We start from the raw sequence: 17,598 nt of genomic DNA on the forward strand, positions 1-17,598 counted from the left end.
TCACCTCTTGCATAATCCAATAATGGTCCAAACCTCAATCTCTGGTGAGAGGCAAATCAAATGATGGTCTCAAAGAGAGGAGCCAAAGCATCCATATGTAACAATTACCTTGAGAAGAGCAACTTGTTTCGCGACCAATATGTTACTTCAAAGAATGAGATGAAATCATTTCTTCAAAACTCAACAAGTCATACATTTAAACAGTACAATATATATAGAAGTACAATCACACTTTCAAATTAGAGAGAAATTCTAGACCGAATAATTAAAAGCAATCCAAACCTCACACATTCTAAGTCCAAATCACTGCATTACATTTAAATTTGAAATTGAAAATAAGTAACAATTACAAAAATAACAAGCATTACTAGTAATATGGACCATACCCTGCCTGGGTTTTCCTGTATATATCTTGACCAATAAGACCTCCATCTAGACATTTCTACAATAAGTGAACTGACCACTGTAGATTATCTGGTGCTATACACTTCCAATGGACAATATAGTTGCATCCAGGAAAAACACATTCAAGAGCCAAATCTTGACAAGACTTACTACATTCAATGCATTTAGGGTAGTAATAAATCTTCTTCACAAAAGTGAGAGGGTGTGGATGATCTCCTTCTTTATAGATACTCCCGAGTTTGATAAATGGATATCTTCCAAGGACACAATCGATATGAGCAAAAGTATAGCAAATTATACATTGATAAAACCAAAGATTTGGTTCTCTTTCTTTCTCACAAATATCACAATAATGACATTCTAAATAATCATTATCATCTCCGTATGTGAGTACAAGAACATGTTCATCGCATTTGTGTTGGGTTGTAGTTGGTATTGCAACACATTTACAATGTAAAGCAAAACTGCAATCCTTACAACGGTATGCCATAAGTAAAATGTCACCACCACAAGCACAACACTTTCCTTCATACTCGAAATGCAAACGGAGGGGGTGTTCGTGTCCTCGACATGTTAGAGTACTATCAAGTTCTAGAGCTCCACATCGAAGGCATACCGTACCCCCGCATTCATCACATTTATAGGCAAAGCCATTAGACAGGTGCCAACATAAACCACATCTGAAAATGCAGTTTGAAGTAAGGCTGAGCGATCTTCGTGGGCATACATGTATCGAAGAATGCAACATCTTCATCTTAGGTAATTCAGCACAGGCTTTATGAAGAAAGATATCACATTCTGAACAACAGTAAAAGGAAGCTGAGATAGGTAACATGCACCCCTCACAACATTTATCATACCCCGCAATTTTCTCACTTAACATCAAGTCATGCATATGCTTGAAATGTTTTATTTTTGTGGCTTCTCCGGCATCATTCCTCTCAAAAACACAAGTGATGGAGTCAATAGATTCACCAGGCAAAAGTGCCAAACTATTAGTAGATTCCTCATCTTTGTTTTCTGGTGAAACTAGATAATACCAATTTTCATCCTTCATTGCACAATTCACATGGGCAGTAATTTTGCAATCTGAACAAGAGTAACAGCCGTGCTCCGCATTGACGTCTTCATGACAAATTATGCAATCCCAACTCTTAAAATCGTCTTCATGAAGGAAATATTTGTGAAAAATGAGATGGTGATGCCTCTTTTGCTTGATAATGCGTGGCAATGAAATGCATTTTTTATGAACTATAATGCTGCACGTGCAACACACGTAGGCAGCACAATTTCCTTCAATACCACACGCATGACAAACGAAAGGGGCACGTATCCAGAACAGGGTGAACGGATGTTGATGACTTTTATCTTCAATGACGGGCAAGGGTGATACACACTCAATGTGAACAGCAACCTTGCAAGGCAAACAACAATAAACAAATCCTCTTCGTCGGGTGTCTTGGCATATGTTGCAAGAAAGCCATAGACTATAAAATTGTAGAACAAGAGGATGTTTGCGGTGACACATATGACTGATTTTGAGAGCTAATTCAGCACATTTTTTATGGAGATGGAATCCACAATCAAGAGAAAAGTAGGTAGAACTTAGCAACGGTTTCCAACACCCGAAACACTGAAAACTATCAAGTTCTTCACCATCATTTTCGGTGGAAACCAATGGATCTTGAAGAGCAACATGTTGAAGCTCTTCAAAATTTTTTTGAGCAATATTATATGTAAATAAAGCACATGTGATATGAAAGTCTAATCCACAAGAGCAATGATAAATGAAGGCCTTACATGTCTCACCACAAAAATCGCAAAAGCAGCGTCCTCCATAAGGTGGGTGTTGCAGAAGGAGGAAAGGATGCTTGCAATGAAAAGGGTGATTGATCTCCAAGGGTGCCTCAGCACATTTCTTATGGAGGTGAAACTCACACTCCGCACAGCTAAAACTTGGAGCTGACAGTGACAGCTTCTTTTTACACCTTGAGCAGAAAGCTCTTTCACTTTGATTGCTCTGCCCTTCATTCAACACCAGTGAATGCTGATGCCCAAAATTTCCTGACTCACTCATCTCTCTTCCCCAATCGCACCTCTACCACGATAGGTTTCAAAAGGAAAGGGGAACTTTGGCTATGGCAAAGAAAGATGTAATAAGGAGAATGCTTATAAAATGAATACAGCGTAGTCTTTCTAATACTAATGCCTTATTCCTAGCGTGCCGACACATTCAAAATGAAAAAAGAAGAAAGAATCCCATCCACAAAGGTAGAGACCTAACCAAACCAAGAAACAAGGCAGATGCTTTGATGATAGGCATAGCAAAATATAACAACATATAAAAGTAGAGTAGAAAGCGAGTATGAGGATTGCATCCTCTATTCAAGTTTGAAACTTTTACTTTGTAAGTTTAAAGTTAGAGTAGAGCATCCCTTTCCCTTAGGATACAATGCAAGCCACAGAGGTCAATGTTATAATTCTAACAATTCTAGGCTCTGGCAGAAATGAAGTTGTCTAAATTTAAAATCCTTCTAATATATCTAATGAAACATGTATGTAGAACAAAATATAAATAAGACCTTCGATTATTAATTGTTACAATATTTATGAACCTTGATGTGTATAATTTTATTTTATATGAACTAAAAAATTTGGTGTTAGGAACAACATAATATAATGAATACTTTCATTGTAACAAAAATTAAAAAAGAAACATAATTAATTCAAATTCAAAAAATCAAGACATAAAATAAAGCACTATTATATAGTCAGGAGCAAGGGAAGGATTCTTATATATTTTGTGTCGTCCTAATTAAGGAAGTTGAAGGAGGAAGCTGGTGGGGGAATTCGTTGCCATCTTGAAGAAGCTTATATCATAGGTTTCATGAAAAGTTATCTGCCACCAAAGTTGCAAACCGCTGCTAGCCTTGGTTGGTTACTTGTTTCTTTAGGCTCATTACTTTTTCTTTTCCCAAAATTGTTGCTTTTGTGTCGTGTTGGTCAGTTGAACCATTTGGCTATTGCAGTTTCCAGTGACAAAATCACAATATTGCTACATGTTGGGCTATGGTTATATAGTAACAGAGTTAAGAGGACAAGCATGAGCAATTGAATATAGGTATTATTTTATGACAAAAAAAATTTAGTAGAGGGACCAATGATACCAATAATAATCCATTTAAATCAGCGAAACTTTGTACCAAAGAAAAGGATCAAAGTTCCACGTCATACATGTGAGAGGTCTTCTTTTTGGAACATATTACTCCTTTCTTCCAAAGTTGGCATCACCCCCTCAATTAACTCTCAACAATGAAAGTAATACATTAAACATGCCAACTGTCTAATCTTGCTCTACACCGTTGTACAACATACTTTTTGGATTTCCATTTTCAATTTGTGCAATAAAATATTTTTTTTTTTTAAAAAGGCAGTATGTTACATTTGTGACAGAGGGCTCCTAGCTTAAGCAGGTACCAGACTAGGAAGAACATGGAAAACTCAGGTAACTTACAAAGGATAAACAACTCCACTTCAAATAAGCATCACACCAGTCAAAATTTTTAACAATCACATTTTAGATTGGCTGGAATACAATCTTTTCTTTTTCTTCCTTCAAGAGATGCAAATGGTACTCCTGCACACATTTTCCCACAAATGAAACCCATATAAACATCAACTGTAACCGGAAATTATTATAGAATATAAAGGTCAGTCATATATAAGAATCATCAAAAAATTATGGGAATATGACCATTGGTTGCAAAATGTCCTTTTGCGAGTCAATCAAGAAAATTGTTTCCTACAGGCTGGACTCTGACAAAAATATAGCTATTTCAAGAGTCAAATTTTACTCAAAATTCATGAACATACCTTGTTCCTTAGTATAGAGGAGCATCTTTTATCCACTCAAAAGTCATGGTTGCTTTAGGCTTTTGCAGTTCTAACCATCACTGACCAAGCCTCTACAACAGATGCAGGATAGATGAGGACAGATTTGGAAGTGGTTCCTGTTTCTGAGGCATCTGTTGTAGTTCAAGCTAATGCATATAGACATTGAGAGCAGCTAAATATTCAAAATTTCTTAAAAGCTGTTATTCCAGTCAAATCATGGATATTTGTGTACCAAAGAAGGAATGTACAATCCAGTAGAACAATCAGATAATATCCCAAAAACTCCCTACTAGGTGTGCAGAACCCAATGTAGCTACAAGGGTGTAAATTTTATGTTTATTAGATACACATGATCTCTGTTGACGGGGTGCACTGTGATTACTGACAATCTCATCCACCAAATGAATAGGAAAGTTGACAACCTGCTTGCAGCATATGCCTTCTCAACACCAGAATCTTAACATTTTTTTCCAAAGAAATTCAGGAAGGGCAATTAATTGAGTCATCAGAATCATATTCGGAAAATAAATCACAATCTGACTCCACTTCAGAACCAGGAACAATCTTTGATGGGTCCTCATGACCAACATTGACAGTTTTCTTGTATAAGCCCCTGCTTCTATCCAGAAATCCTTTTCTCATCATGCTTGCAAATCTTTTTCTTATATCAACAAGGGGATGTCTCTGAATAAGCCGTTGACAATCATAGGCTTCCCTAAGAACAACAGTTTGTGTATCACACATCCTGGAAATATAAAAGATGCCAGGATGGCGCTCAAACACCTTGGTAAACTTCTGAGGCAGTGACAAAGGTTTGCGTAGATTACTCACATTTCGACGTTCAGTTTTCTTCTGTATGGTAAGGTGAAGAAGTTCATGAAACACGCCCACGATTCTCTTCTCTGAGACATCAGTACGTGGATCCAAGTGAGAGGCATCAGCATAAGGTGAACTATAAGGTAGTTTCTGCCATTCTTTTAACCATTCCATGCATTTCCTCTTCAATCCAAAACCCCTTGTAAATCCTATTGGAAAGGCTAAACAGTTATTATTCAAATCATCTTCCATTTGCAGAAAAGCATTCTTCTCTAATTGGGAGACAGCAAGCGTATCATCCCATGATAAAAGTTTCAAACCAATGCGATCATCAGCAAGGTGAACCAAAGAAAATAAATCCGGGTAATGTGGAATCAAGGTATTGCTGTAATTATAAGGCAATCCCAAATCCCAATTCAGCTGGTCAATAGTTTGTAAAGGAAGGGTCCTATCCTTGGTAAGCATCAGCAGTTTGCGGAGCCTGTCAAGCAAATTAATCACACTCTCCTGGATAACACCAACTTCTTCATGGTAAAGATTTAAGGCTTCAGCGGTCAACTCAAAGCAAGGAACACGAGTGCCACCGCTGTCAAACACATAAAACTCATGAAAAACAGTAGGGTATCTCCTGATAAATGTGGATAGCTTAAGATCATGGGGCAGACCGAGTTGACCACGATGCCGGGACAGATGGTAAATGGGGAGACAGTAATTGGAAGCAGAGGAAAGGATGGAAACAATATTGCAGGCTGCTCTCAAATCTCTTTCACCAGCAATAACGGCATCTAAGGCTTTATCTTTAACCCATTTCAACTTAACATTAACTAGACTGAAATTCTGCTGGTAATTAAATCCCCTCCTCAACCCACATGAAAATCTAGAAACTTTAGCATTTCCACACAAAAACCAATAACCCATGTCCTTATTTTAATAGAAAAATGATTAGAAATCAATAACAAGATGCTCCCAAGTTCACCAATAAAGCAGCCTTAGCAACATCTACAGAGACAGACAAATATCCAGATTAAGATTTTTGGTAATTCTGCATATTCTGCTTTGTATAGTAAATAAACAAGAGAAAAAGACCAAAAAGAAGAATAGTTCATTGCTGTAAGACAATTTATCAAACACGTAACGTGAAAGAATGCCGCGATATGAAAAATGCATACCACAGTGAGGCTGAGCTGAATTTCGAACTACGAAACGAATGGCCCGGTCTTATTTTATAGCAAATCTCTTCCTCGCTTTTCTGTTTTTTTCCCTTTGTATTAAGAGAGGGAATGGCATTTGGAGGTCCAGGTGGAGGGGATCAACTCCCTCAAACTTTCTTATAATTTTCCATTTTTAGATTTTTTAGATATTTAATATGGTTTTAATTTTACGCTACAAGTCTTTAATCAACTCTATATTCCTTAGTTAATTGATTGGTTTTCCACTTTTCTTTTTGCAAATATAATACCAGTAAATAGATTTAATTTGATTTTAACCCATTTAATTGAATTTTTTTAACTTTTAAAATTTTTTAAAAATTATTTTAGTAATTTATTTTGGAAATCTATTGACATCATATTTTTTATGTTAATATAACTCTATTTTGAGAAAAAAAAAATTAAACATTTGCTTTGACATTCAAAATAAAAGGAATACGAAACATTTCAATATTAAAATAAAATGAATTAGTGAATAAGTAACATAAGCAATTACACAGTAAAATAGAATTTATTCCTACCAAATAGAAAAAGCATGAATAAGGTTAAAACGGCAAATTGACGTGAATAAGATTATAATATATAATTTGTATATGATGGATTGAGAGTTCAAATTTAATTACCTTTTAGTATTCAATTAATAAATGTCCTATATTATAATTAGATAAGACTTACAGCCTTGTCTAATATTAATTTTTGAATTTTAAAGTAGGAGGGGTTATTATATATTTTTTTTATTTTTATTACAAAATTTAAGTTTTAAGAGACTTATTTTAATTTTTTGGTGATAGAAATTAAATAATTATATAATTATATAAGGCTTATAGCTTTATAGGACATTAAGACTAAATTTTTAATTTTTAAGCTTTAAAGGGGGAGCGGTTATTATATATATAAATTTATGTTACAAATTTTACGTTAGAGGGATTTATTTTAATTTTTTTGGTATCAAAAATTAGATAATTAGATGAGGCTTCTATAGCCTTATGGTTATAGCACATTAGAACTTATTTTAAATTTTTAAGCTTTGAAGGAGGAGGGGTTGTTATATATTTATATTTATATTACAATTTTAAGCTTTAAGGGACTTATTTTAAATTTTAATCTTATTTTAATCTCCTTATGATGGAAATTATATTAATCAAATCATTAGGATAATTTTTGCAATCAAATAAAACCCTAAATTGATTAATAAGAAAAAACTCTTTCACACTTTTGAACATATTTTAATAAATAAGTAAGATGAAATTGATGTTCACATATTTTGTAAAATAAAAAAAAAATTGATATAGTTTTGCATTATGTTTAATTTTCTACTAGTGTTTTATATGATAAATTACATCAATGATATTATTGTTTAAATCAAAACTTATTATATAAATTGATTTTATTTTGTTACATTGGAAGTTGAATATTAGCACGAATTATATATTTATATACATAAAAATAAATAGGGTTACAGCTCACGGATTTGAGAGAGAGTAAGGATTTTGTGGCAAAACAATTATCCCCACCTGTTGACTCAATCTGCTGGCTTGTTCCCTCGGAGGAATCCATGAACCGAAAGTAAGTCCTCTAGGCTGCAACCAATGTACTGTATATATATATATACTGGTACAGTTTCTAAGCAAATTGTTTGGTTTCTTGCAGTAGGATGAGGTAGTAAAGAGTATAATTTGCTTCAAATAATAGAAAGAAAAGCGTACAGTTTCTTTAGTAATAGAGAATGTTTAGGCCAATTGTTTACAAATTGTGGAGGATTTTTGGTCTTTTTGCTTGCTTGGATAAGCTAAAATGTATGCTTCTTACCTTTCCAGTTGCTTGCATTGATCACGAAGCAGATTGGGAAAGTAATTTACGGCTTTGTGCAGGATGTAGAATTTGCCAAGCAAATCAAACTTTGCATGGAAGAAAGAGATTAAATAGTTTCATAAAAAGTCTATTTTCAGATAAACCTACACATAGCAACAAGAGATACATTTAAAGAAAAAAACATGTTACAACCTTATTATTATTATCATACAAGTAGCTAGAACCACATTGTCAAATTAGAGGAAAAATCTAGTCTCAATAATCGAAAGCAATCCACACCCACACCGTACAAATTCCAAGTTACGATTGTTACATTACATTTAAACTTCGTATGGATAATCCAACTAAATAATGATTACAAAAATAACAAGCATTACAAGTAACAAAGTATATGGACCATACTCTGCTTTCTACTCTTGGGGTTCGCCTGCAATTGAAGTACTGGTTTTTAGGTATCCTGACCAACAACATTTCCGTCCCGACTTCTCTCAAGAAGTGAAATTACTATCACAGAATTAATGATTCTATGCATTTCCAGTGGACAATATAGTTGCATCCAGATGTAACACATTCGAGGGCCAAATCTTCACTGGACTTACCACATTTTATGCATTTAGGATAATAATAAATCTTCCTCACGAAAGTGAGAGAGTGTGGATGATCTCTTTCTTGGCATGTACTCCCTAGTTTGATAAATGGGTAGCTTCCAATAGCACAATTGATATGAGTAGAGGTATCACAAGTTGTGCAATGATAAAACCAAAGATTTGGATCTCTTCTTTCCTCACAAATGTCACAATAATGACATTCTGAATAATTGTTATTATCACCATAAGTGAGTGCAAGAACATGTTTATCACATTTCACATTTGTGTCTAGAGGTATGGGGTAGTAAAATACATATATCATGTACAGCGAAGTTGCAATCCTTACAACAGTATCCAACTTCCATGTCATCAGCAAAAGCACAACACTTCCCTTCATACTCGATATAGAAATGGAGGGGGTGTTCATGTCCTTGACATGTTAGAGCATCTGGAGTTAGAGTTTCACATCAAAGGCATACATGATTCCCACATTCATTACATTTATAGGCAAAGCCGTTAGACCGGCATTTGCATACTTCACATTTAAAAATGAAGTCTGAAGTAAGGATGAGGAAACTTTGCTGGCAACGATGAAACCAAACATGCTTCATCTTAGGTCATTCAGCACAGGTTTTGTGAAGAAAGAAATCACATTCTGAACAATAGTAAAATGAGGCTGAGATAGGTAACATGCAACCATCACAAGATTTATCATACTTTGCAATTTTCTCACTTAACATCAAGTCGTGAACATGCTTGAAATGTTTTATTTTTGTGGCTTCTCCAGCATCATTCCTCTCAATAACACAAGTGATGGAGTCTATAGATACACCAGGCAATAGTGCCAAACTATCAATAGATTTCCCATCTTCATTTTCTTGCGAAACTATATAGTACCAGCGTTCCTTCTTTATTGCGCAATTCACTTGGACAATAATTTTGCAGTTTGAACAATAGTAACTGCCATGCTCTGTATTGACCTCATGGTGACAAATTATACAATCCCAACTCTTAAAATCTTCATCATGAAGGAAATATGTGTGAAAAATGCGATGATGATGCCACCTGTGTTTGATAATTTGTGGCAATGAAATGCATTTCTTATGAACCTTAATGTTGCATGTACAACTTATGTAGGCAGCACAATTTCCTTCAGTACCACATGCATCACAACGAAAGGGTCATGTATCCAAAACTGGGTGAACGGGTGTTGATGACTTTCATCTTCAATGATGGGCGAGGGTGATACACACTGGATGCGAACAACAACCTTGCAAAGGCAAACAGCAATAAACAAATCCTCTTTGTTGGGTTTCTTGGCATATGTTGCAAGGAAGCCGTTCACTATTAAATTGTAAAACAAGAGGATGTTTGCGGTGACACGTATGATTGATTTTGAAAGGTAACTCAGCACATTTCTTATGTAGATGAAATCCACAATCAAGAGAAAAGTATGTAGAACTTAGTAACGGTTCCCAACACCCGAAACAATTAAAACTTTCACGTTCTTCACCATCATTTTTGGTGGAAATGAATGGATCTTCAACAGCAACATGTTGAAGCTCTTCAGAAAATTTTTCAGCAATACTAAAGGTCAATAAAGCACATGTGATATGGAAGTCTAATCCACAAGAGCAATGATAAATGAAAGTCTTACATATCTCATCACAAAAGTCGCAAATGCAGCCCACTCCGTCAGCATAAGGTGAATGTTGCAGAAGGAGAGGATGCTTGGGATGAAGAGGGTGATTGATCTCCAGGGGTGCCTCAGCACATTTCTTATGGAGGTAAAACCCACACTCCACACAGCTAAAACTTGGAGCTGACAGTGACACCTCCTCCTCACACCTTGAGCAGTAAGCTTCTTCACTTTGATTGCTCTGCCCTTCATTCAACACCAGTGGATGCTCATGTCCAAAATTTTCAGACTCGCTCATCTCTCCTTTCTTTTAGAGCAACGTATCAATGCGAAGAAGATCAAAAGTCGAGAAGAGTCTTTCAGGATTTGGGAATAGAGAGATTTGAAAGGGAGGTTCTTGCGAGGATTGAAGGAATCAAGGTCAGCGCTCATCTATACTTCTTAGTAGTATTTCTACAATGAGTTTTTTTTTTTTTTAACCTGCTTTAAATTTGATGCAGTATTTTCTGTGCGGTCGTCATTTTTCTTGCTTAGCTATATTATTTTTTTTCTATTAATATAATAAAAATCGCAGTAGTGGTAGTAATTAACGTTTCTTTGGCAGCCTTCGTTTTAAAATTCTTATCAAATCTAATCTATAGTTGATTCATCATGGGGATGATATCACAGAACCCTTTGTTTAGTTGTCACTCAAAGCAGCAGAAACTAGAATATAGTCAAGTGTTCATCCTGCTGGTTTATTATCATTTCCTAGCTAACTTCGTTTTTCTGATCTAGCAAGGATTGCAGTGAAGACCCATATAAGTATAGCAGGACTGATCGGGTGCAGACGAAACTCTTGCTAAAATTCTTTGCTTGCTTCTTCAAAAAGGTTTGGTGTCTAAATACGTATGGCTCCAACTCAAGACCACTGCAAGTTCTTTATTTTAGGGTGGGTAAAGGAACTAGAAAAAGTCAACTTTGCCACTTTGCTTTTGGTAGCTTTGGAAAAGGTGTTGCCTTCCGAAGGAGTCATGAAAATCCATGAGGTCATCATGCGTGATATCAATAAGTATAAAGAGATGACGAGCTTAGATCGGTGGATAGAGAAGAGAGGCAGATGTTGTTGAAGCAAAGCACCATGGAAATGCATGTACCTCTATCTACAAACATTTTTGGTTCATACTTCGGATAGAAGCTTTAATAGAAGCATCAAAATGGGTGCTTCAGCTATTGCCTTTTATAAACAGTAGGTTAGCATCTTAAGTCAGTCATCCATAAGAATCCTCAAACAATTTTAGGAATATGACTATATGTTGCAAAATGTCCTTTTGTGAGTCAATCAAGAAAATTGTTTCCCACAGCTGGACTCAGACCAAAATATAGCTATTTTAGGAGTCAAATTTTACTCAAAAGTCATGAACATACCTTGTTCCTTCGTACAGAGGAGCATCCTTTATCAACATTTGTCTTACCACCAAAGAGCAGGGTTGCTTTAGGCTTTTGTACTACTATGAACCATCACTGACCAAGCCTCTACAACAGATGGAGGATAGATGAGGACAGATTGCGAAGTGATTACTGTTTCTTAGGCATCCGTTGTTGTTCAAGCTAATGTGTACAAACATTGAGAGAAGCTAAATATTAAAAATTTCTCAAAAGCTGTTATTCCAGTCAAATCATGGACATTTCTGTACCAAAGAAGGAACGTACAATCCAGTAAAAGAATCAGATAATATCCCTGAAACTCCGTACTAGGTATGAAGAACCCAATCTAGCTACAAGGGTGTAAATATACGTTTATTAATTACACGTTATCTCTAGTGACAGGGTGCACTGTGATTATTGACAATCTCTTCCACCAAATGAATAGGTGTGCAGCATGTACCTTCTCAGCACCAGAATCTTGACATTTTTTCAAAAGAAATTCAGGAAGGGCAATTAATTGAGTCATCAGAATCATATTCGGAAAATAAATCACAATCTGACTCCATTTCAGAACCAAGCCCATTTCCACAAGCTTTAGAACAATCTTTGATGGGTCCTCAAGACCTACATTGGCAGTTTGCTTGTATAAGCCCCTGCTTCTATCCATAAATCCTTTTCTCATCATGCTAGCAAATCTTTCTCTAATATCAACAAGGGGATGTCTCTGAATAAGTCGTTGACAATCATAGGCTTCCCTAAGAACAACAGTTTGTGTATCACACATCTTGGAAATATAAACGATGCCAGGATGGCGCCCAAACACCTTAGTAAACTTCTGAGGCGGTGACAACAGTTTGTGTAGATTACTCACATTTTGACGTTTAGTTTTCTTCTCTATCCTAAGGTGAAGAAGCTCATGAATTCTCTTCTCTGACACACCAGTACGTGGATCCAATAAAGTGAAGTATAAGGTAGTTTCTGCCATTCCTTTAACCACTCCACGCATTTCCTCTTCAATCCAAAACCACTTGTAAATCCTATTGGAAAGGCTAAACAGTTATTTTTCAAATCTTCCTCCATTTGCAGAAAAGCATTCTTCTCCAATTGGGAAACAGCAAGTGTATCATCCCATGATAAAAGTTTCAAACCAAAGCGATCATCAGCAAGGTGAACAAAAGAAAATAAATCAGGGTAAGTTGGAATGAAGGTTTTGCTGTAATCATAAGGAAATCCCAAATCCCATTTCAGCTGGTCAATAGTTTGTAAAGGAAGGGTCCTATCCTTGGTAAGCTTCAGCAATTTGCAGAGCCTGTGAAACAAATCAATCACACTCTCCTGGATAACACCAACTTCTTCATGGTAAAGATTTAAGGCTTTAGCGCTCAAGGAACACGAGGGCCACCACTGTCAAGCACACAAGACTCATGAAAAATGGTGGGGCATCTCCTCATAAATATGGATAGCTTAAGATTATGGGGCAGACCGAGTTGACCGATATGCCGGGTAAGATGGTAAATGGGGAGACAGCAATTGGAAGCAGAGGAAAGGATGGAAACAAGATTGCAGGCTGCTCTTAAATCTCTTTCACCAGCCATAACGGCATCTAAGGCTTTACCTTTAACCCATTTCAACATAACATTAACTAGACTGAAATTCTGCTGGTAATTAAATCCCATCCTCAACCCACATGAAAATCTAGAAACTTTTGCTTTTCCACACAAAAACCAATAACCCATGTCCTTATTTTAATAGAAAAATGATTATAAATCAATAATAAGATGCTCCCAAGTTCACCAATAAAACAGCCTTAGCAACACCTACGAGACAAAGACAAGTACCCAGATTAAGATTTTTGGTAATTCTGCATATACTGCTTTGTAAAGTAAATAAACGAGAGAAAAAGGACAGGAAGGAAAAATAGTTAATTCCTGTAAGACAATTTATCAAACATGTAAAGTGCAACTATGCCGCGATATGAAATCTGCTTACCTTAATGAGGCTGAGCTGAAACACCTCAACGATTAAAACTTGGATGTCCTTTTAGAGGTTTTAAGTTTGAATCTTGAGAAGAGACTGAGAAGCGTGAGATTATAATCATTACAAAAAAAAAAAATTGAAAGCAAAATATTTTAAAAAGTCGTGCGAAATTTTCAATTTGAAAGTAAATTTGTCTCTGTGCAGCAAAAGCACTTTTATTTTCAGGCATTAACCAAGTACAGTAAGGATTTATAACAATTTGAGTGCATGAATGGCAGGAGCAAGAATGTTTTTGGAAGCATATTCAGATGCTTGCATTGAACAGTAAACAGAATGGGAGTGTAATTTACCAAATATAGGTACAAAAACTAGTTTAATTAGAAAAATTGGTAATTGAGACCGAAATTTTACTTTCCTGGAAAAAAAATAGCATGCCTAAATAATCATATGTTTTGTATTTACATATATGATTTGAGTTTTATGTAATTTTATCAATATAATAGAGTTAGATTAAACTCTTTCATAAGTTTAAACTATCACTTCTTTATTTTTTATTTTTCTGTTTTATCATTTAAGAAAAGTTAAAATTCGAACTTATTTTTCTTCAAAAAGAATTGAACTTATTTATGAAATTATGATAAAAATTTTCAAATTTGACCTGAAAACTTTTACGTGTAATGAAGTAAAATAAAAATTTAATCTTCAGTTTCCAAGTTCAAATTTTATGATTCACATAAGAAAATTAGCAACAAAAAGTGTTAATGGAAGAATCAGATAGAAATAATTTCATAAAAAGTCAACAAGTGATACATTTAAACAATACAACATATACCCACTTTATTGTCATTACAACCACAATGTCAAATTAAAAGGAATTTCTAAGTGAATAATCAAAAGCAATCCAAGCCTCACACATTCTAAGTTCAGATGCCTACATTACATTTAAACTTATAATTGAAAAATAAGTTACAATTACAAAAATAACAAGCATTACAAGTAACAAAGTATAGACCAGACTCTGGTTATGCTTTCTTGCAAATGAAGTGGAAGTTTTCAAGTATTTTGACCAATAAGACCTCCATCTAGATTTTTCTCGAGATGTGAAATTACCACCATAAATGTTTTGATACTATACATCTCCAGTGGACAATATAGTTGCATCCAGAAGTAACACATTCGAGAGCCAAATTTTGACAAGGCTTACCACATTTAATGCACTTAGGGTAGTAATAAATCTTTTTCACAAAGATGAGAGGGTGTGGATGATCTCCTTCTTTGTAGATACTCCCCAATTTGATATATCGAAGGTCTTCAAGAACACAATCCTTATGAGCAGAAGTATCACAAGTTGCACAATGATAAAACCAATTATTTGAATCTCTTCTTTCCTCACAAATGTCACAAAAACGACATTCTGAATAATCATTATCATCTTTATAAGTGAGTGTAAGAACATGTTCATCGCATTTGTGTCGAGTTGTAAGTGGTAGTCTAACACATCTCGTACATAAAGCAAAATTGCAACCCTTACAACAGTATCCTCGATACATGTCATCACCACAAGTAGAACACGCCACTTCACACTCGACATAAAAAAGAAGGGGGTGTTCATGTCCTTGACATGTTAGAGTATCAGGAGTTAGAGTTACACATCGAAGGCATAGATGACCGTCACATTCATTACATTTATAGGCAAAGGCATTAGATAGGTGATAACATGAGTGACATCTAAAAAGGTGGCCTGAAGTAAGGATGAGGGAACTTTTCTGGCAATAATCAAGCCAAACAGGCTTCATCATCTTAGGTAATTCAGCACAGGCTTTATGAAGAAAGAAATCACATTCTGAACAATAGTAAAAGGAAGCTGAGATAGGTAACATGCACCCCTCACAACATTTATCATACCTCGCAATTTTCTCACCTAACATCAAGTCATGCATATGCTTGAAATGTTTTATTTTTGTGGCTTCTCCAGCATCATTCTTCTCAATAATACAATAGATGGAGTCAATAGATTCACCAGGCAAAAGTGCCAAACTATCGATAGATTTCTCATCTTCATTCTCAGGTGAAACTATATAATACCAGCTTTTATTTTTTGTCACGCAATTCACATGGGCAATAATTTTGCAATCTGAACAATAGTAACTGCCGTGCTCCGCATTGACCTCATCGTGACAAATTACGCAATCCCTATTCTTAAGATCTTCATCAAGGAAATATGTGTGAAAAATGGGATGGTGATGCCACCTGCTTTTGATGATGCGTGGCAATGAAGTGCATTGCTTATGAACCATAATATTGCATGTAGTACATATGTAGGCAACATGATTTCCTTCAGTGCCACAGGCATCACAAATGAAAGGAGCTCGTCTCCAAAACAAGGTGAATGGGTGTTGATGAATTTTATCAGGCGATGTTGGTACACAATCAATGTGAACAGCAACCTCGCAAGGCAAGCAACAATAAACAAATCCTCTTTCTTGGGTTTCTTGGCATATGTTGCAAGAAAACCTTTCAATATTGAATTGGAGACCAAGAGGATGTTTGCGGTGACACATATGATTGATTTTGAGAGGTAATTCAGCACATTTTTTATGGAGATGGAATCCACAATCAAGAGAAAAGTAGGTAGAACTTAGCAACGGTTTGCAACACCAGAAACACTGAAAACTTTCAAGTTCTTCACCATCGTTGTCGGTGGAAATCAATGGATCTTCAAGAGCAACATGTTGAAGCTCTTCAACATTTTTTTGAGCAATATTATATGTAAATAAAGCACACGCGATATGAAAGTATAATTTGCAAGAGCAATGATAAATGGAACCCTTACATATCTTATCACAAAAATCGCAAATGCAGAATAATGCTTGAGCATAAGGTGAACTTTGCAGGAGGAGGAGAGGATGCTTAGGATGAAAAGGGTGATTGATCTCCAGGGGTGCCTCAGCACATCTCTTATGGAGGTAAAACCCACACTCCACACAGCTAAAACTTGGAGCTGACAGTGTCACCTCCTCCTCACACCTTGAGCAGTAAGCTTCTTCACTGGGCGTGCTCTGCCCTTCATTCAACACCAGGGGATGCTCATGTCCAAAATTTTCAGACTCACTCATCTCTCCTTTCTTTTTGTGTCTGCCCCTGATTTGGAGGTTAAGAGAAAGGTTTCAACGCAAAAGAGATTAAAAGCCAAGAAGGGTGCTTCCGGATTTGGGAAATTGGGAGAGATTTGAGAGGGAGGTTCTTGGGAGGATGGAAAGAATCAAGGTCAACGCTCATATTTACTTGTTAGTAGCAATTCTGCAACGAGTCTTTTATTATTATTATTATTATTATTGTTAAATTGGATGCATTATTTGTCTGTGCGGTCGTCATTCTACTTGCTTGGCTATGTTATATCGTATATAATAAATATGACACTAGTGGTAGTAATTAACGTATCTTTGGCATCCTTTCAATATTTTAAAATTCTTACAAAATCTAATCTATATCTATATATATATATATAATGAATCTTGTCACATAACCGTTGGTTTGGTTGTCAATAAAAGCAGCAAAAATGGGCTTCATAATTTACTCATTTTGATAGGCAACTCTACATTATACGGTAGGGAATATTTGAAACTATTTTAAAAACCATTACGCTAAATGAATTGAATTGTCTACTGTTCCTCCTGGTTTATAATTATCATTTCCTTTTCCTTGATTCCAAAATATAAAAATAAAAAATTATATTAATATTTTAATGATAAAATTATTAATAATTTAANAAAATATTATAAAAATAAAAATTATATAATATTTTAATGATAAAATTATTAATAATTTAATACTAAATATATTTTTAATATTT

General features: G+C 35.2%; 4 protein-coding genes and 1 pseudogene across 4 annotated transcripts; all 5 read right to left on the reverse strand.

Annotated features, from left to right (window-relative positions):
• Positions 210-2,765, reverse strand: LOC18602522. Its single transcript, XM_007033961.2, has one exon. It carries the CDS (start codon positions 2,480-2,482, stop codon positions 443-445), a length of 2,040 nt encoding a protein of 679 aa, XP_007034023.2. The 5' UTR covers positions 2,483-2,765; the 3' UTR covers positions 210-442.
• On the reverse strand, positions 3,802-6,463 carry LOC18602523 (protein ROOT PRIMORDIUM DEFECTIVE 1). Its single transcript, XM_018120058.1, has 3 exons — positions 6,285-6,463; positions 4,279-6,114; positions 3,802-4,042 (listed from the first exon to the last, which is right to left on the reverse strand). The coding sequence occupies exon 2, from the start codon at positions 6,031-6,033 to the stop codon at positions 4,780-4,782; it is 1,254 nt and encodes a 417-aa protein (XP_017975547.1). The 5' UTR covers positions 6,034-6,114; positions 6,285-6,463; the 3' UTR covers positions 3,802-4,042; positions 4,279-4,779.
• On the reverse strand, positions 9,340-10,667 carry LOC108660469. Its single transcript, XM_018119081.1, has 2 exons — positions 10,205-10,667; positions 9,340-9,787 (listed from the first exon to the last, which is right to left on the reverse strand). The coding sequence occupies exons 1-2, from the start codon at positions 10,657-10,659 to the stop codon at positions 9,340-9,342; spliced, it is 903 nt and encodes a 300-aa protein (XP_017974570.1). The 5' UTR covers positions 10,660-10,667.
• LOC108661800 lies at positions 12,178-13,873 on the reverse strand (annotated as a pseudogene).
• On the reverse strand, positions 14,569-17,031 carry LOC108661799. The gene has a single exon (XM_018120057.1). The coding sequence runs from the start codon at positions 16,859-16,861 to the stop codon at positions 14,852-14,854; it is 2,010 nt and encodes a 669-aa protein (XP_017975546.1). The 5' UTR covers positions 16,862-17,031; the 3' UTR covers positions 14,569-14,851.

This window comes from Theobroma cacao, chromosome 4 (genome assembly GCF_000208745.1).
Source record: "Theobroma cacao cultivar B97-61/B2 chromosome 4, Criollo_cocoa_genome_V2, whole genome shotgun sequence".
NCBI classification, from domain to species: Eukaryota; Viridiplantae; Streptophyta; class Magnoliopsida; order Malvales; family Malvaceae; genus Theobroma; species Theobroma cacao.